The 20,683-nt window shown below is 42.5% G+C and overlaps 1 protein-coding gene across 4 annotated transcripts in view; it reads right to left on the bottom strand.

The window, feature by feature from the left end:
* LOC105896901 (epidermal growth factor receptor) overlaps positions 1 to 17,345 on the bottom strand; it is a 43,161-nt gene extending 25,816 nt beyond the window's left edge. The window contains exon 1 of one of the 4 annotated variants that reach the window (XM_031583565.2): positions 16,969 to 17,345. In XM_031583565.2, coding sequence (XP_031439425.1) covers positions 16,969 to 17,053 — 85 coding nt within the window. In that variant the 5' untranslated portion in view covers positions 17,054 to 17,345. Of the gene's footprint in view, positions 1 to 13,266; positions 14,063 to 16,968 lie in introns of those variants that run through there. The other 3 variants (XM_031583568.2, XM_031583567.2, XM_042710169.1) reach the window with 3 other exon arrangements.
* Positions 17,346 to 20,683: the final 3,338 nt, after the last annotated feature.

The following is a 20,683-nucleotide window of genomic DNA, read 5'->3' as shown; positions in this document are numbered from 1 at the left end:
TCATTGTGATGTCTGTGTGCCTGTGTGCCTGTGTCCTTGCTCTCTGTCAGCCGCGGCAGCTCATGTGTGGGTTGCTATGCGCTGCGGGGGGCTGGCAGAGTAGCCGGGGGGCGGGGACACCTGGATAAGATAACGTGTTTCTTGTTGTTGAGCCTCTTCGTGCTCGCGGTTTAGTGATGAGCAGTCACAGTGATTAAAGTTCCCATGGATGTAAACAATAAAGTAATCATTTACAGAAACCCCTCTGAGTAGTGCCTGAGATCGCTACAAGTGATTGTTTGTGTACTTGAGCAGGAGATTCTTCTGATCCTTTTGTAACTGAAATGTGCTCTTGTGCTAATCCAGTAATAGTTCTGTTCACTTTTTGTTAAGCAGACTGTGTTAACTATGCAGCAAATTGAATTGCCTTTATCTGGTTATATTTGCATTTTGTCTAATGTGATGATATTGTCTGTTTGAAGGCTTTTTTTGTGTGTTAAAACCAGAAAGCTCTGTTTATTTTTGGCTTGGGATAGCCTTCTGTTAATTTTGTACAATAGGCTTGACATAATCTGCAGAGGATAAAATAAAATCTGCCTCCAAATTAATTGCACTTTCATGGAGACCAAATCTAAGAAGTATCGGTATCGGTACTCGGTATCGGCAAGTACACAAATAAAAATACTCGTACTCGTATCGGTTTGTAAAAAAGTGGTATCGGTGCATCCCTAGCCCTAATCACTACTCAAGTACATCACTACTCAAGTACATCACTACTCGAGTACATCACTACTCGAGTACATCACTACTCAAGTACATTACTACTCAAGTACATTACTATTCGAGTACATCACTACTCAAGTACATTACTACTCGAGTACATCACTACTCAATCACTTTTTTAAAGGTGGGATTCAGAGGTGCTCTGTTGACCTCTCTTCCCAGTGTTGTGCAGGGTAGTGTAGTTAGCTGTGATGGAATTTGGCCCCTGGGGGTCAGGACCGGAGTCGTGCGGCGTGTCCGTCCGTGTTTGTGTGCTCATTGGGGATGCTTGGCTCTGCAGCGGCTGCATCAACACAGCTGCTCTCACTCATGGCTGCTTTTCTACTTTTCGATGGGAAGTCCCCGGGAAGGAGAGCAAGAACTGGAGAACTGGAGCAACTCTTCTCTTCTCTCTGCCTTGATACCATCTGACATATTATGTTTAATGTGAATATCATGCACTACAACTTTTAATCTTGGAGGCATCATTTTTGTCTGTAGTAAAACCATTGTCCCTGAAAAGTTCTGCTTTAAAAATAATTTATGTGATACAAATACCAGTATATTATATAAAAAAAGTACTGATTCTCACTTTCACTTTTCAACTTCACTTCTCTGTTTTAACACCTGCTTGACTAGTAAAAACCAAGGCAATGCACAGAACGATCCACAAGGAATCTATTTGTGACATAGTGTGCGATGGTCCGACCCAGAACCACTTTATGGCTCCCATGACGCAGCAGCCGTGACACAGACATACCAGACTATGAGACGGCCACAAATACAGCAACGCACAGAAGAGTCCGGAAAACAAACGCAGCCTGAACAGAAGCATCCAGCACGAGAGAGCGAGCCCCATCCACCTTTCCGTTCCCTTGTATGCTGTCTCTCCAGCCACTCAAGTGCTGGATTCCCTATGCACATGCTAACCCCCAACCCTGCCCAAGCATGGCCAGCTATGCCAGTGAGAGCAGGGGAGCTGAACGAGTCTGACTCTCTGCTCTGTTAAGGCTTGTTTGCGCAGGCAGGCCACAGACTCGTCCTGCATGCAAACAAAGCCAGTGCCCTGAAAGGAACCCACAGATCCGCTTTTATGCTTTTATCCGCCACGCAAACACACATAGTTATTTTCTGGCCATCAAGGGGATTGAGCGTGGCATCATTTAACTTGGAGATGTGCCACCTAACAGCTTACTAGTGCTGCAAGTATGAATCATTTTCCGTGCCTTGGAAAATAATAACGAACAAATAACACAAGTTCAAAACAGTGGAGTCTCTGTTAACAGGCCTATAGGCCTACATTTGATAGTTTCACAAACAGCAGTGCATGCAGTGAAGGCAGATAGGTCAATGTCATGCTGCAGAAATTATGATTCAGAATTCACTGATGCAGAGATGTGTGAAAATCGCTGGCTTCATTCTGTCAAGACTTGCAGAGCAGGTAGTTGGCTTGTCAAAATATCAAAAAAACTAGCTCAAACACAGTGAACGATAGCGCTCTCAATGCGGGAACTCTCTTTTTATGTCAGGACCTTTCTTCAGAGATTGCTATGCGATTAAAACACTCTGAGAGCAAGGTCAATCACAGATGATGACATGCACTGGCACGAAACGACCGTGGTAATGAGATGCGTAGGCATGAGAAGACTTTAACATGCAATTAGAACAGCATGTGCAAAAGGCCTGAAACATTGCTATGGTTCGAGACCAGCTGTCAATCACAAATTAACCTCAAGCATACGGATCTGACTGAACAGGTTAATCCCTAAAAAATTATCATGGGAAAAGCCTTTACATTCTTCTGTAAGGAATTTTCAGTTGAAATCCCTCCCACCCCATTTCTTGAGTAAAATGGCTCATAAAAAAACTTGTTTGTCTAAAAAGGTGACATTTAATTTGCCTTACCCTTCATATTAGGACTTTAAACAAATGCTTTGTACATAAAGCAGTTTGATAAGGGCACAATCAGTACCAGAGTCAACAGCATTAGTCAAGATAACTAGCCTGTTTCCTGTTTTCTCTGATTTAACAATTCAAATCAGGCAATGACTCTCAGATTACATCCAATTTTCAACCTATTCTCAATAATACCTTTCCCTGACTCTCGAGTGCCCACCACTGTGTCAACATCTCCACAAACAGCACACAAGGACTTGCAATGCCTCATCTGAGATCAGCCTATCATACTGGTTCAATTAAATAAACAACGGTGAAAGGGATTATTTTGATGTGCTTGGGTTAACTCTAGTCAGCAAAAAAAAAAAAACAGGTTACAAATCTAAACTTGCTTTGAAGGAAATGCTAGCCAGGACATGACTAGGGGATAAATCACTTCAACGAAGAGACACGTTGTCAGAGAGCTGGTATATTACTTCACCTGGGATGATGAAATGTACTGAGTTTCTCATCTTACATACATTAAAGATGCAGTCAGTGATTGTGGTGATATTTGAACCAAATATTACAGAACAGTGCTCTAGAATCTTTGATTTAAACTCAAATCAAATCAACATCAGATTACACCCCTCCCTTCCATGCTTCTGAGGCAACATGCTGATCTGCTGGAATTGTTTGACTCGGTCCGAGCCACTATGTTTGTTTCCCACCTACAGAGCCAGGACTGTGTATGAACACCCGAGGTTTGTTGAGTGACCACACTCAACAGACAGCTAAAGGATCCTGAGAAAAGCAATTTGCTGAATTTTATTTGGATTAGAATCGCAGACCTCAGCTTTAAGTTCTTTATGAGTTTTCTCGCATTAGCCAACCCCTCATCTACACCATAAGCTAATTCATACAAGCCTTGATGAAGCCTTGATGTAATGAAGAGTTTTTGGTTGGACCTCTCCAAGTGCATATCTTGGTAGTGATTATAGGCTTATGAGGGTAATAACTGTCTGAAGGTGAGGAAAGGGTTTTTTGGATCTGAAGAGAGGATGGGAGCGCTGTCTGTGATCATTTTGTTCTGAAGGCAGCCATTTGTCTGTGGCGCTGTTGTCAGGGTTACCAGGCAATGTTTCTGTTCAGTTGTAAGTGTTTCACCTCAGCCTCTCACTGTCTTCTCAGGTAATCCAATGGCTGAAAGTACAATCATGACAGATTAAATGTTAATCCTGACCAATGGAGCGTGAGCGATGCATTTCAAACGTATGACATGCTGAGGCCAGGTCAATACAGTGAACAATAGAGATGTGTTAACAGATTTTATATCGATCAACAAAAGAGCGTGGTTAAAAAAAAATCTCCCTCAGAATTCTCATTTATGTGGCTGTCAGAAAAAACTCTTCCCATCCAGCTGTTGCCAGTTTTTACTTTGCTTTACCCCATGTTCAATACGTCATTTTTCTGTCAGTGTTCCATATCTTCCTGGTTATTCATTCTTCTGTGCCAACCCACACAGTGTTACCGGAAGTTACAAGGACACTGATCCTGTTTGAACAACAATGGCACATTTCTTTATATTTGACCACCCTGCAACCATCCTGTTGATACCACAAGGTTTTGTGACTTCAACCACAGACTCCTGTTCCTAATCTTCAGGCATTTTAAGACAAACTGATCTCTAGAAAGATCAGTAAAGGCCAAATAACATCTTAATAACTCACAACAAATGAAGAAAGGTCAAAAATCCTTAAGTAAACCAAAAGGAAATACCAGACCAGCTATCAACCTCAATGACGGCTGCTCCACTCTGGTTATCTGGTTCCACGAGAATGGTGTTGCCCCAGCTTAACCAATGAAAGCCAAGCAACCATGTCAGAGAGGTCAACATGAAGTCTTTACCTCACAGAATTTCACAACGGCATGAACGATGACTTGAAACAAGGTATGAGATGTTTATCATCCCCCCCCCCACACACACACACACACACTCCCCCACCCACCAGCACCACCTCTCACAAAATCCCTTCAGGGTCTAGCGCATTCTTCCGCCAACAGTTCCTCTTTAAGACTCACTATCAACACCCACAATGAGAGCCATGTGTAGGAGCTGCAGACAAATTGAATTGTAGTAAATAACATTTGCGGCGGCTGAAATTAGACGGCACATTTAAAACGGACAGGGCCACATCACCTCCTGAGCATGTGTAGGCCTTGACCATGTCTCTCTCCGGCGGAGCGAATGGGCCTGATGGGTTTATTTGGGCATTAATTTGTTTACTAAGGTCATTGCTGGGTGACTGCAGTGGAGAATAGCAATATATCACCATATGACTCCTAATTCTTAAAAAAGGTTCAACACAAGTGTGTTAACTGTTGTGGTCTTAAAATACGTTTATCTAAACCGTTTTAGGTTCACATACAAGTGTGTGAGCATTAAGTTTTGTATGCATGTTAATGAAACAGTATGTTTTTATTTCAGTCAATAACTTGAGGCTAGTCTTTAAAAGGTCAACTATGGGGAGAATGCACCATATTCACCAGGAGGTGAATGCACCTTTGTCCAGGTGTAAACTTCAGTTATAAGTGAACTATTAGCTGATTATCATCCGTGGCTTAAATCTAGGGGGCAAAAGAAACAAATGGGGGAACATTTTTTTTATTGAAAATAAAATAGAGTACTTATACATGTAATAAACAGACTACAACACTGTGCTATAGCTATATTAAAGCCTGTAGCTGGCATGTAATTAAATGAAAAAATAGATGGTGGATAAAGTTTAATTGCTCATTATCTTCGAAAAAAATGAAGACAATGATGTCCCAAACTTTTAAAATACATTAACTGGAAAAATGAGGCTGCAATGTGCATTGTATTACTCAGCAGTGTTCACAAACGTGAGACACTACACTACATTTGTATATGATATTAAAATCTATAATGAGCTACTGCCCGTATAAAGTATTAAATATAGTCAACATCATCATGTTACATTAGCTAAGTTGATTACTATCCTCTGTGTATATCCTTCTGTGTTTGGGTCCTTGGGCTTTGATGCTCTGGACAGCTGTAAATGTAAGATATGATTTTCATAGACTTAAGTACATTAACGGTGCATAAAATGGACGCCAAAGTGACCTCCCCACAGGCAGCAGTGAGGTATCCTCAGTGCAGGGCACAATGAGGCTTTTGTGTGCACCCTAGACACCCAATAACACATGGGCCTTAAATGGTTGACAAGTGCTGCATTGACATTCTGTAAAATAGAGGGTGACAGAAAATGTTTTTGCCATTGAACGCATTCCTCGTGTTTAACTGTAAATCAATTGCGGCAAAATGTTGGCCTTTCCACTAAATTAGGCACAGACTAACAGACCAACAGTCAGCCATCATTTTGTGGTTCTGCAAAAACAGTGACAGAGAGTCATATTGATCATTCACTAAAACACTGCCGGATGGAGCATCTTCAAAAAGCAGTGTCCTAGTTATTGACTTCAGTATAATCCTTTTTCTGTGTCACAGTGGAGAAAGGGCAGAATTCATTTTTATGAACTCTGCAATGCTTTAAATTCCCTCTAAATGTGGATGTCAAATCATGAGCAAAATAACTTTTAAAGCTGGTCACTGGTTACTAAACAATTAAGTATTAATTAGTGGATGTAAAAAATGAAAATAAAAAAGTAAGAACTTGAAGGTGAGAACTGTAAACTGTGAGCGAGAGATGGAGAGGTTAATCACCAGAGCAAAAGTCAAAAGGCAATGTTACATGTCAGTGCGGGATGTAGTTAAAAACATAAACGGCTGATTTCTTACAGTTCAGGATGCGGAAGTATTCAAGTACGCTCCTAGAGCCATGAACCAGACTTGACTGAACTTGCATCTTGAGCAGAAAGCAGTGTAAGATATGAGTTTTATTTTCCCAATCAGGGTGACTACAAGAGAATGTATAAACTTGGTCAAATCAAGTCCTTTATGAAGAGTACGTGAGGAGCACACTGATAGATTGCTAATGAATGTCTACACAGTCACTCCTGCAGTGATAAGATCATATCCCACACTTAATTAGCTTAAAACAAACACATTTCCTCACGCTTTTCAAAATAACAATCAAAACACACGCTTGTCAAAATACACTATTGGTTGAAACTCTGTTAACTTTAATTTATGGTTACGGTTAGGGTTAGGGTGTAGGCAGGCTGTCCAAATAAAGTGTTACCAAAATCACACCTTGAGAGATCTTAACCACCACTTAAAAGTTCTTATGACAGCATAAGTCATGCACTGAAGATATTTAGACGGCTTCTCTGATTCCCCTCCATGTTTGCGTTTACACTACAACACCTCTGGGTTCGGTTGTAATATGTTGCCTTCAATGTGCAATAGCAAAAAATAAATGCTTCCATTCAGTCCAGTATTGTCAGGGCACGAAATTAATTTGGTCATTCCTTCTTGTTTCTTTTAAATATACATAGGGTGATGTGTGATAACTTGGCCTATTTGATGTATAAACAGAGTTTGTGAAGACAGAAGAATCAGGTGATGATACATAGACATCACTTGTTCTCTTTGTTCTGTCTTGCAGGTGGTAAAGATGGTAGCATTTAACCTTTCCCCTTTCTGTTATTACGGCTAGTTGATTCATTTCATTAGGGTTACAGGATTAGGCATCAGCACTAAATGTGACTGTAGTTACGTATTTAGCCCCTCTCTCCTCTAATCTCGTTACACTGATGCACTGATGTAAAGACAGATTCTTTGAACCATTTAACTGTATAAGGCACCTTGGACACATGACTATTGTGTTGCTGCTGGCACGGAATACTCTTTCTTCACACTGAGTTATGTCCTGAAGGCCCAGGAATTCCAGGAATTTTAAGTGTGGATAAAAATGTATTAAGTGAGTGAGATTTAACGCCATTACAAACAGTGACCAGTGTGATAACATACTGTATGAAATATACACCTATTAACAGATAATGGCTTCCACATGGATGCCCTGGTACCTTGAATGTTTTTAAACACCACAATGACATATTTTATGTATCTGACAACGCAGTCAGTGAAATGGTTTATAAGGATTAGATAAAGGTTCATAGATTAAAAATACTGTTCCAACAAAATAATCTCATTGCAGTGTTGTAGGCAATATAATTAATTAACAGTTGAATGACGCTTACAGCTACAGGGTGTAAGGTCATGTTCTTGTAAAATATCCTATTGTGGACAAGTATCTACACAGGCTTCCGAATGTCAAGCCCATGAAATAACTTCAACAGAGTAGATGTTTTTGAGTGGGCATCTGCCTTTAGAGGTAATCAGAGGCACAGAGAATATGAAAAGATCTCAGCGATTGGGTATCGAGGATGTCAATTAAATAAGAGAACACAGCTAATGGGCATTGCAAAACTGGGAAAGGCAGAGGAGGCAGGAGTGTAGAAGTTCGTGTTAAAATATCTGGCCTGTGCAAATGTCATTACGAGGTCTTGTATGCTGCAACTTTAACACTCAGGGGATGCCAAATCCTCTGGCGGAATAAAAGTTCATGTTTTTGTCCTAGAAACATAAACATTCTTTTCAGATATATATATATACAGCGGGACATACCAGACAGTAGTTCTAGAGTCCCAAAGTGCACCCCTGCAGCCCTCATGTTTGGACATGAGCCCCGGAATCCTGTGGATTTAGTGTTCGGGCCTCCTGCAGAGCCAGAGGTGAGGGGCGGGCCTGGCTTGGAGACCTGTGTGAACGGTAGCGGGGGGTGCATTAGCTGGCCAGACAAGCTCTTCCTGACACAGGGTCACAGGTATGGCTTCCAGGTGCACAGGTATGGCTTTTCAATCCTGAGTGCAAGAAGAGGTTTTCTCCTAAGATGATGAGCCAATGGGTCCGTCCATGTACTGTTATCGAGAGACTTTCAGACCTTGTGTATTGGGTGCAGCTGGTCAGATGGAACAGGGCGGTGGTACTCTACCAAGAACGGCTTGCACCCTACTGGCCCTTGGCCTGTCCGGACACAGAGATTCTAGTCTGGAGTGGGAAATCGGAGAGTTTCAGAAACTATGACGTATGGTCACACTAATGACGTGTGGTTGCCATGACACTGATCAACAACAAACACATCATCAACAACAAACACTTCTATGGCTTTTCAATGTTTTGGTGTGGACCTAGGGTATTGGAAAAATGGTACAAATACGATCGCAGCACTCCAGCACCCCCACAAGCCCTGGCAACAGCAGAGGTGGGACAGTAGAAGGCATAATCCCTGAGGTGTTGAGGAGAAGATCAGGGCCGGTCGCCCCTAGCACCACCACAGGCCTGGCAATTGGCATGATCCTGACACCGTCAGTGAAATTGGGAACCTGAGCGGCACGGATAGCCCCCAAGTTGGTGGGAATAGTGCAGAAGGGCTGTCAGTGGCAACGCAGATGACCCCCATGCTGTCATCAATAATGTTGTGGAAATCCCCCTTCTCCAGCGATTACAAGGCAGCAACGCCAAATCAACAATGCTACAGCCAGTATATTCTCCTCCGTTCCGGAACAGAATGTCTGTTTGTGTCGGCCGGTGTGATCCCCTTTGCCCATTTCACCAGTTCCATTTTGACACCCTGGGTTGCCGGATAGGAACGCCAACACAGCGTGTTGCTGCTGTGTAAGTAAGCAAATCAACTGGACCGACAGAGACATTTTGACTCTGCCATAGCCATGTGTCACAGTAGCATCTCTGTTGTCACTGGTTGTCAAAAAAGATCGCAGCGCAGCAGACGGCAGCGCAACCTGGGTAACCTCCGCTCACTCCAACAAACCTCATCTACTGTAACCTCTTTCTCTGTTGGCCTGTGGAACTGTCAGTCTGCAGTCAAGAAAGCTGATTTCATCTCAGGTTATGCCAACCACCTCTCCCTAGGGCTCTTGGCTCTCACGGAGACATGGATCACACCTGAAGACAATGCTACCCCGGCAGCACTCTCCACCAACTATGCCTTCTCCCATACTCCCCAGCCATCTGGTCGTGGAGGTGGGACGGGGCTGCTGATTTCAGACAACTGGAAATTCACTCCACTGCTGCCTTCAAACAGGTATGCCTCCTTTGAATATCATGCAATTATGGTAACTGCTCCTGTTAAAACTTATGTGATTGTTATCTACCGTCCACCAGGACAACAGGGCGATTTCGTCCATGAGCTGGACACCCTGCTGTCATCCATCCCTGAGCAGGAGTGTCCAACACTCATCCTTGGCGACATGAACATCCACCTAGACAATCCCAACTCAGCTGACTTTCGAACCCTGGTTCACTCGTTCGACCTACAACAGGTCCCCACTCCTCCAACTCACAAAGCAGGAAAAGAGCTTGACCTCATCCTTGCTCGGAACTGCACCACGGACAACCTAACGGTAACCCCTCTGCATTGCTCGGACCACTTCTTCATTCGCTTCGATGTTCGGCTCATTGAGCAACCCTCTGTCCCCCCTCCGATGGTCTCGTTCCGGCGCAACCTCCGCAACCTCTCTCCCACCCACTTTTCCTCTCTGGTTTCTTCTGCTCTTCCACCTTTATCCACTTTCTCCTCACTAGGTGTCAATGATGCCACAGAAGCTCTCTGCTCCACTCTGAGCTCATGCTTGGACAGCTTGTGTCCACTTTCCACCAGACCTGCTCGATCTACCCAGTCTCATTCGTGGCTGAGTGATACCCTCCGAACGCAGCGCTCCAATCTCAGAGCGGCTGAGAGAAAGTGGCACAAATCTGCCGCGCTGGACGATCTTGCAAGCTACCAGACACTGCTGGCCTCCTTCTCATCCAGCATCACTGCTGCTAAGAAGACTTTTTTCAATGACAAAATCAACGGTGCAACTGACGCTCGGAAACTATTCTCCACCTTCAAAACTCTGCTCTACCCTCCTCCTCCCCTCCCAGCTACTAACCTCACTGCTGATAACTTTGCTTCCTTTTTCACAGAGAAAGTGGCAGCCATCGGGCAACAGTTCGACCAACTGTCCCCCTCCCCTAAGGGCGCAACCGTCAATAGCTCATCTTTTCCTTCTTTCATCCCTCTCAGCGAGAGTGAGGTCTCCAAAATCCTAACAGGTAGCCGTCCAACTACATGCCCGCTGGACCCCATCCCATCCAACATCCTTCAAGCCATATCGCCTGCCGTCTTACCGGCAATAACACAGGTGATTAATGCTTCATTTAATTCTGGAACATTTCCTTCTCTTTTCAAAGTGGCTCGGGTAACGCCGCTGCTCAAGAAGCCGTCTCTCGATCCCACTCAGGTGGAAAACTATCGACCGGTCTCACTTCTCACGCTCCTATCTAAAACCATTGAGAGGGCAGCTTCCAAACAGGTCACCGAGTTCCTGTCAAAGAACAATCTCCTCGATCTGAACCAGTCTGGATTCAAAAGCGGTCACTCCACCGAAACAGCCCTGTTGTCTGTAATGGAGGCCTTAAAAACAGCTAGAGCAGCAGCTCAATCCTCGGCTCTCGTCCTGCTTGACTTATCAGCTGCGTTTGATACAGTCAACCACCGCATCCTTCTGTCCATACTGTCAAGTATGGGCATTTCTGGCAAGGCGCACTCCTGGTTTGAATCCTACCTCACTGGGCGCTCGTTCAACGTGTCATGGCAAGGTCAGCTGTCTGTACCTCACCGCCTCACCACTGGGGTGCCCCAAGGCTCGGTGATGGGACCACTTCTCTTTGCCATTTACACCACCTCGTTGGGCCCTATCATCCGCTCGCATGGTTTTTCCTACCACTGTTATGCCGATGATACTCAACTGTTTCTGTCTTTCCCTCCTGAGGACACCACGGTCTCGGCGCGGATTTCGGACTGTCTCGCTGATATATCCACATGGATGAAAAATCACCACCTTCAGCTGAACCTGGCCAAAACGGAACTGATGGTCTTCCCAGCCAAACAGGTCATCCACCACAACATCAAGATCAATACTGACTCTTTATCTCTTGCTCCATCCAAAACAGCAAGAAACCTCGGGGTCATTATTGATGACCAACTGACCTTCACGGCCCACATCGCCTCTGTCTCCAGGTCGTGCCGCTTTGCGCTATACAACATCCGCAAAATCAGGCCGTACCTAACCCAGTATGCCACCCAGCTGCTGGTGCAAACCTTGGTGAGCTCCCGCCTTGACTACTGCAACGCCCTCCTAACGGGCCTGCCGGCTTGCGTGGTGAAACCACTACAGATGATCCAGAACGCGGCGGCGCGTCTGGTGTTCAACCAACCGAAAAGGGCACACGTCACCCCGCTACTCATCGAGCTCCACTGGCTGCCAGTAGCTGCTCGCATTAAGTTCAAGTCACTTATGCTTGCCTACAGAGTGCTTACTGGTTCTGCTCCCACCTACCTAAATGCTCTTGTAAGGGCAAATGTTACACCCAGGACGCTGCGCTCGTCTAGTGAGCGTCGTTTGGCACTGCCGTCCGTGCAAGCACGGCAATCCAGACTATTTTCATTTGTAGTTCCACGTTGGTGGAACGAACTGCCTAGTACTACCAGAGCAGGGGCGTCCCTCTCTACCTTCAAGAAGCTTTTGAAGACCCAACTCTTCAGAGAGCACCTCCCCTCCTAACTGGCACCTGACTAGCGCTTAACTTGCACTTCAGCAGTTACATTCCTGCACTTCTTTTTTTTTTTCTCTTTTCTAGGTTGTTGTTTTTTCTAATTCTCATGTAAAGTAGTATTTATTGTTACACCATGCTTTTTTATTGCTCTTAGCTTGACTGTTCTCTCCCTTGTACGTCGCTTTGGACAAAAGCGTCTGCTAAATGACTAAATGTAAATGTAAATGTAAATGTAAAAGATAATGTTTGATTTTATCCAACCAAAAAACCCTCTGCATCCTTCTAAAAAGCTGCATAACCAGATACATAGTAAAATACGGGTAAATATTGGAGATGCATTTGAAAGATGGAGACAGATAAGAGCTACTAAGGATTTTAAGAAAGAGGCCAAGTTGGCTAATTTTCGCTAAAGTTAACACTGAGCTTCAGATAAGGTCAGCTAAGCCTCCTGATTTTACAGTAGTTTATCACTGCTACTAGTAGGGACGGGCATTTTAAGTAATTTCAACTTTCCAGTACTCGCATTCATACTCTGTGGTCCGTGTGCTGCTGGGTCATCAAAGGTATTTGAGCCCTCAGTGGCTTCACTGGACACTGGTGAGGGCTCTTCATGACTAAGATCTGCATCTGCAACTCCAGTGTGTAGCCTATTTTCGAAACAGTGGGCTTGTTTTTGGGGATAACAGGCTTAGCTTTGGCTAACATACATAGGCAGCCATGCATCTAGTTAACACTGACAGAGTATAACAGCTTAATGTTGAGCTCAGCTTGCGCTCGTTCGTGTAGGTTCAGTGTCCTCAAGCTGGCAATACGCGTGAACTTGGGGGGGGGGGGAGAGACAACGCTCTCCAATATTTTGAATTAGGAATGGAATGCAGTATCGATAGTAAATGCTTGGTGTCCAGACTATAGATCGATCCTTTAAACAAACAAAAAATAATAATGACATTCTTGGTGCTGAGTTTGTGCTAAATGTAAGCATATGAATATTCACTGTTTTTTAAGATAGGTGAAATAAATAACAATGTCAAGGCATGCCAATCTACCTGAAAAGCGACTGACAGGCCTCAGACTCCAGAGGGGTAGCATTCATTTTCAGTGCCAGTTTCGTTGTTGATTTAGGACCCACAGTGTTTCATTTTTGGTTAGTGGTCTGTTGTTTTAGAGGCATTCTGAGGTATGAGGAGTTTATAAGCCACATGTATCCAGACCTACAAACACATCCTCATTATCTAAACTTCCCCCCGTCACAAGGGGTTTGTTAGTGCAACACTGGGTCAAGGGGACAGTGAGCAAGGTTGTGCAAACACACTTGAACAAGCAGTTTGTAAATGTGTGGACTATCCAATAGAGATGTGACTCGGAGAGGGGTCAGGTCCGAAGCTGATCCAGAGTCAGCCAAAAAGTGTGATATTACCGTTAAACATCCTCATGTCCAGTAGATTTGATAATGCTGCCCTCAATCATTTATTTGACATCGGACTGCTCTAAAACAGCTTGTTAACATTTAAGTTGCCAGGGGTTAAAAAAAATTATAACTCAACACTCAAAAAGTTTCATCCCGCTCTCTCTCTCTCTCTATCTGTATACAATGCCTTTAGATATGATGATAAAATGTCCTTCAATAGCCACCCACTCTGGATAAAACTAAAACATTATTCCAGAGTTATTACACATTCACAGATTACTGCCTCTAAGAGATTGTAATGGATCATTTTCTGATATACCACCAGCCAAAAACCCTATTAACAATGCAGAAAGAAAAATTATTTCACCGGTAAGATACATTTTGCTAGTATTTCCTCTTCTTTTGGAAATCTACCTTCCAGCTTTTCTACCACAGAAAACCTTTCTACAGAGCCTGCTTAGTGACATTGCTTTCCAAGTAATTTGAAGAACATTCCCTGACGTGGGTGAAGGTAAAGAGTGATTCATAGCACAAACAAAACTGGACTTGGTAACCACATAAGAGAGAACTGTAAACAGATAACAGATGTGTGTTTCATGATATCTTGGTGTGTGCGTGTGTGTGTGTGTGTGGGTGGGGGGGGGGGGGGGGGGGGAGGGTGCTATACATTTTATAAGGACCAAGTACGCTACTTTCACTCATGTTGTGGACATAACATGAAACGGTGGACTTGAAAGCCCAGTTAATTTGTTCATAACCGATCAAGACTACCAAGCACAGAGCTATTCATTGCCAGAGGAGGCATATGTTATAGTATGAACCATCTTAGATTGACAGACACATCCAGCTGGAACAGGGACAGCAGCCCAGAGCCAAAACAGTAGAGGTGAGGATTAATGAAATCCCACCAACACCAACAATTTAGATAGTTGCTGTGTTTGTAACAACATAGATACACGTTCATGCTTTTAAGATACAGGTTAAGACTCATTGAGACAAAAACATGTAATGAGCGCTTCTTCCCTGGAAGGAGACCTGCCCTCAGACAGAATGACAAGGGATGGATTATCATCTCAATAAGGGACTTGTAATTCATTTTCTCTACATACTTGTGTGTGTGTGTGTGTGTGTGTGTGTTGGGGGGGCAGACAGAAATACTGGGGCTGAAGCAGACAAGACAGATCAGAGTAGCAAAGGTATCAAGCTACACAGGGAATTTGTTTCATCACCGGCCGAGCCAAAACAATCAACACAGAGACCATGGAAAACAAACGGCACTCAATACCACCACGATGAACACTCTCAGCCAAGCGGCGGAGGAGACAGCCAGCGAGTGTGCATGTCTTTAACGGGGTCATCCTCCTCGACACCCCGGCTATTCATGTTTACTCATTTTCATGAAAGTCTCCACGGCAAGGGCTGCTCAAATACGGCGTACTTGAGCAAGCCTACTTCAGACAATAGGTTTTCTGTTTGCCTGGCTCCATACTCTCTTGTCTGTATGAGAACAAAAATTAAAACAGGATCCTCTGGAGGACATAACGAAGTTATTTTCCAATTAAATCCAACAACTGCATCTTTCATAACCTCTTCCAAAATTAATTATAATCTAGGGAGTAATAAAAAAAAAGGAACCTGTGACTTGATTGACACTAATGATGCGAGGGGAGTGAATTTGCTTGGGAAGAAAGTAACAATGAGGATGACTGGCATCAATTATCACACCATCAAATAAGCTTCAGGGCTTAAGCCTCCAGAAGACAATCACTCATCCAATCACTTTTTTCCCGGTATAACAATAAAAAAAGCACACTCGTTAGCAACTTTTAATCACATCTGAACAATCCTTCATCTAGCGAGGGAAGCCCGAGAGAAGCGGGGAAATGGGTTATTAAAGCAAGTGAAAGGAAACGCCTCATCAGCCTCTTTTCAGCCGCAGATTTACTGAGGGTGTCTTGGTCGGACTTTATCACAACTGAATCACATCATGGTGCAATGTAAAGCTCAACATTGGGCTGAAATATATTTTGTATTCCCTTTAAAATGAGCTACAACAAGTTTTCTGAATTGAAACACCCTAAACTTCAGAGCCTTCAGCACCTTGTTAATGTGAGGACTTCAATATATAAGAAGTGAAAATGAAAGTAAATGCATCCTTCAATGGGTAATGAACAATTATTGACTTCCCTTTTTAATGTATAATACTCTGAATGAATATTTTAACCTTGTATTTAAATAATGTTTACCTATATTTATATGCATATTCACAGAAACATCACCTGAGAAGTCATCAGGTGTACAGATATTTTTTTCATAAATAAAGCACCAAACTACAATTACAATAGTTCTTTAACATTGACAGCCCGGTGAAACATCACATATTTTACCTCAAGACAATCGGACAAGAACCATCGACTAACGTTTGGGGCATCTCTGACAACACCTACTCAGAAACCTACTCATCCTGTGATAACTCACTCACAAACAAAGCCCACACTCCGCTCACAGAAAAAAAAGGCCTGGAATAGATAGATGTCTTATCTTAGTCTGGACTGGTGAGTGGAGACACATTGAGGGCCATCTGCTTTGATGCCTGCTCAGGGTGCAGACAAAGGCTGGGCGAGCACCCCTGAATATCGGAGGGCTGCTTGATTGGGGCAAGCAGGGGTAGACAGACAGGGCATAGCCCACACGGTGAGCCAACAGCCTCTCCGCTGCTCGCCATCTGGCATCTGGAAACAGATCCAGCTCTTTCTTAACAGAACAAGACATTGGAGTGTGCATCGCTGTGTGGTTTATTTAAGCCTTGTTAAAGTATGATCGATTGGCATATTAAGTGCATTTGAGGTTTTGTTTATGTTCAACTTGTCGTTCATATCAGTTGAGAGTTTTGAGCACCTGCCTGTGGTTTTGCCCCTCGGCTTTCATTTGGGTGGAGATGGTCTCAGGTTACTTTCGTGGTGACAATGTGGTCTCTTAAAACTGGCTGAGTTTTGTTCCTTTTTAACAGAATCGAAGCAGCCTCCCAGCTGTGATCTCAGTTTTCTTCACTCCACCCATAAACGCATTAATTCATGTGACTTGGTAATAGTAAAACCCGTTCTTGGACTATAAACTAACACAAACTCGGCTATTGGACAACGAATCTGAACTTCAGAGTACACTCTCGGACGCTGAACTTTATGCATAACAATAGTTGAAACGTTTGTAGCTTACGTCTTACAGAAACCTATTTTCAGAAAGAAACACTCTTCACTGTGACACAACACATGGCACAAAAAAGCGCTCAAATAAAACGCAGCTAAAACTAGTGACAGAAATTGTTGTAACGATACCTTACCTTTCTTCTCAGCCAAAATTAAGCCACTCAGGGATAACAAAGTAGCGCAGAGGACTTCAGCTAACAATCGCGTTTTTCCACCCATTCTTGCCGTTATTGTCCTTTATAACATCTTATCCTCCATACTTTTGATCAAGCAGACTTCGGAAAGAATCAGCATCCAAAATGCGAGGTCGAAGGAGTCCCAGGTGGAGTATTGGTCGGCTGAGGCGCTCCAAGGGGATTCTGCTCAGTCAAACAGGAATGGCACCGGTTGAAGTATAGTCTTACCGCATGACGTTTCTGCGAGGGAGGGTAAACAAGCAAGGAGAGTTTGAATGAGCAAATAGTCAATGAGGTGGTTAAAAGGCCGCTGTACCTCTTCATTGATTGAGTAAACTATGCTCTACCAGGAACCCCAACCGGAGATTTCGCAATTGTTTGTGACAGACAGTTTGTGACAGAAAGTCACATACAGCACATATACGCAAGTAAGATATAGCAATTGCTTGTTTCCGGAGGTTATGCAGTGCGCTGTCTATGTTCCGCCAGATGCGGCATGCCCCATAATTGTACAATTTCGGGATGTGTCATTTGTTAAACGAATCTGTTCAAACCTCCAGTGATTTAAGATCTGTCATTGTAGATATGAAGATGTTATAGAGATTTATTGCAACATCTCTGTAAAGTTGTGCTCGTGATACGTATACAACATAACGAATATGCAAATTCGTAAGCCTTCCATTAACCCTTAACTACAGTGCACCCCAGTCTATCCTACACGAATGTGGTAACGAGGCAACACCCATTGCCGTGGGGTGCTTGATCCGTTGTCTGTTAAAAACTTAATAGGAACCTGAAGTCAGAGATTTCAAGTAACAACCAGTCCGGTGTTGATTGACATTACCTGAAGGTCTGTTCTTTTTGCTATATTAATTTTTTTAATGTAGTAACTGATCTTTGGGCAAAAAAAAAACTAATGAAATTCCTATCTCTGGTTTGCATCCTACAATGTGCCATTTGGCTTATTGTCCACACAAATGCCACAAGCAAGTCAATATCCATCTTTCTTAAATAACTTGCCTATATCACATTGTACATATTTGATGATAGAACAGAAAACCCTCTCACTGTCTGGTCAAAGTTCATTTTCAGAAGGCCTACTGCTTACTGTTCAGTTACACATGTATGTACATATCCGCTGACAACTTAGATTGTCGCTTAACTCGAGAGCTCTGCTTCACTCTCAGACTGCAGCTCTGCCCTTGCCATCTTGCAGGACATTACAATTAGTCAGATCAGCCTTTAAAATATTTAAGTGGGCAGAGACTACAATTCATCCTCTTCACTTCAGTCCTCTACAACTTGGCATTCATTTCTGCACACACACACATGTGCAAATCAGGATATCAGACAAGAAAATGAAATGTAACATGTTGTCCTACACCTATTTAAACAAAACCAGTTTACATTAATATTTTGTGACACACATTGTGTTTATTCTTTAGGCCTTATAAGCATGATGAAGTATTTTGGTAATACTCTACTTAAACCCAGTATCCATGAAGCATTATAACACATTTATAAATGTTTATAAAATATTCAAAATGCATCATAGTGAGACGATAAGTCTACATAACTATTTATAAATAGACATAACTGCACTCATAAAGCACTATAATGCTGTAGTATAAGTATAGGCTTGTATGGAGTCACATGTGGCTACAGGAAGAGCATTTGACATACGGCAAAGATGTCATCAGTGTCATTATCAAGATGTAAAATAAGCTTTATTATGACTCCTGATACTTTAGACTGTAAGGCTTTATACTATAACACTGTAATGCTTTACGAGTGCAGTCATTAGTATGTATACATATAGCCTTATGTCAACTGTTATGAAGCGATATGAATACTTAACAATCCTTTATGAATGTTTACAGTGCTTTGTTGATATTGGGTTTAAGTGTGACCAATACTTTACCTGGGTCATAAATTGGCATGATAAAGTTTTTGATTGTTTTGAGAGCAATGTTATAAGTGCTTCAAAAACAGTTTAAAAACAAAAACAAATAAACAAAAACTACTGTGAACAAAGTTATCACCAGATCCTCTACTGCCCTCTTATGGTCCCGTCAGACATTGCAGATATTAGCTGAGTGCCCGCAACACATGGCAAACATAAACAATGGTGTCACTAACATAGTGCCTTGCCCTCTGGTGCTACATCCACATCACTGTAAGGTTCATTTGAAATTTCATTGTCATTTTTTGTTGTTGTTTTGTTGGAGAGCAAACATATCTAAACCGATATAAGGTAATATCTAATAATAAATCTAACTGTTTAATTATACAAGGAAGCATGTACAAACACAAGTTGCTTCGTCACACAAAAGGAGACATTTGTAGTCAAAAGTAGTTTACTTAATTTGCTCACACTCTTTGGTAGCAACATCAGTTGCTGGTGTGATTTATAATCAAGGTCAAACCTATACATTCTCTCCATGGGAAGTTTTGCATGAATCTTGAAAAGAAATGTAAAATATGTTGGAACATAACTTAAACTCACCACCTCATCTAAATTCCTCATCTCTGTATGGCCGTTCATCTTTGAAATTAACTTTGAACACACATTCCAGTATGTGTAAGGGTTGAAATATGCAACCTTAAAGTATTACTGTACTAGAAGCCTTTTGGCTCTGCAATGCTTTGAAATATGACCATAAAACAGAGCTAAAAGAGCACAGAAACGCCAAACGGACCAAACTTGCACAAAGTTTCATTCACGTTTATTTTTTGCCTATTCAATCCACGTCATTCACTCCAAATGTACACATTTATGTTGTTAATACTCAGAAGACTTAAAAAAAATGTACAAGACACAGAGTGGTCTTATCATTCAAAAGAAAAAGAAAAAAAGACAAGCACCCTTCCGCTGACTTACTTCAACATGGTAAAAAAGGCGATGTTGAAAAAAAAAAGACAACACATAGAGATCCAACAGCTTGGACACGAGATGGATCGATCCTGAAACTTTGCCTTTTGATGCTTTGTCGTCTTACGGATGACTGCTCGCCTTCCACCCGGGATAGCACAAAGTTTGCAGAGTTACGCGTCGATGCGAGAAGTTGCTACAGAAAGCATGTGGTTCTTTGGGTCACCACAGGAGTCGATCTGAAGGGGCCTTTTCAAAGTACAGTAGTGAGCGTCACCTCTGGCATCAGTGTAAGAGATACAGTATACAAAAAAAAAAAATTTCATAGGTCGGACAATCAGAAGAAATAAATTAACTGCATTTTATCCCATTTGTATTCACCTATACAACAGTGCTTTCTTCAGGTAACGTACAAAAAGAGGTTTAAAATCCTGACATCAAAGTAGTAATAATTCATCAAAAATGGGAATTTTGAATAAAGAACAAACTGGAGAAGTTCACTGTCGTATGAGGCACATCTAGGATATGGTGACAAAAAAAGAACAAAATCATCACAATTCATATCTTAATCTTATATTATTATGTGAGTTCGCATAAGAAGTAAAATGGCTGAACATCGCAGTGCACTTCAGATGGCAAGTCAAAGCCAGGCTTTCTGTGTGGCGCTATCCAACACAGCGGCAGCCTTCATTGATGCCCGTGTGCTCAAGCACACAGAAGACCAGTGCAAGAGAAGAAAAAAAAGAACACATGGCTCTCAAAAGTAAAAAAAAAAAAAAAAAAAATTGCAGTCATACCTCA

This window comes from Clupea harengus, chromosome 17 (genome assembly GCF_900700415.2).
Source record: "Clupea harengus chromosome 17, Ch_v2.0.2, whole genome shotgun sequence".
In the NCBI taxonomy this organism is placed as follows: domain Eukaryota; kingdom Metazoa; phylum Chordata; class Actinopteri; order Clupeiformes; family Clupeidae; genus Clupea; species Clupea harengus.
The sequence above is the reverse complement of the archived record's forward strand: the minus strand, read 5'-3'. Positions and strand labels throughout refer to the sequence as shown.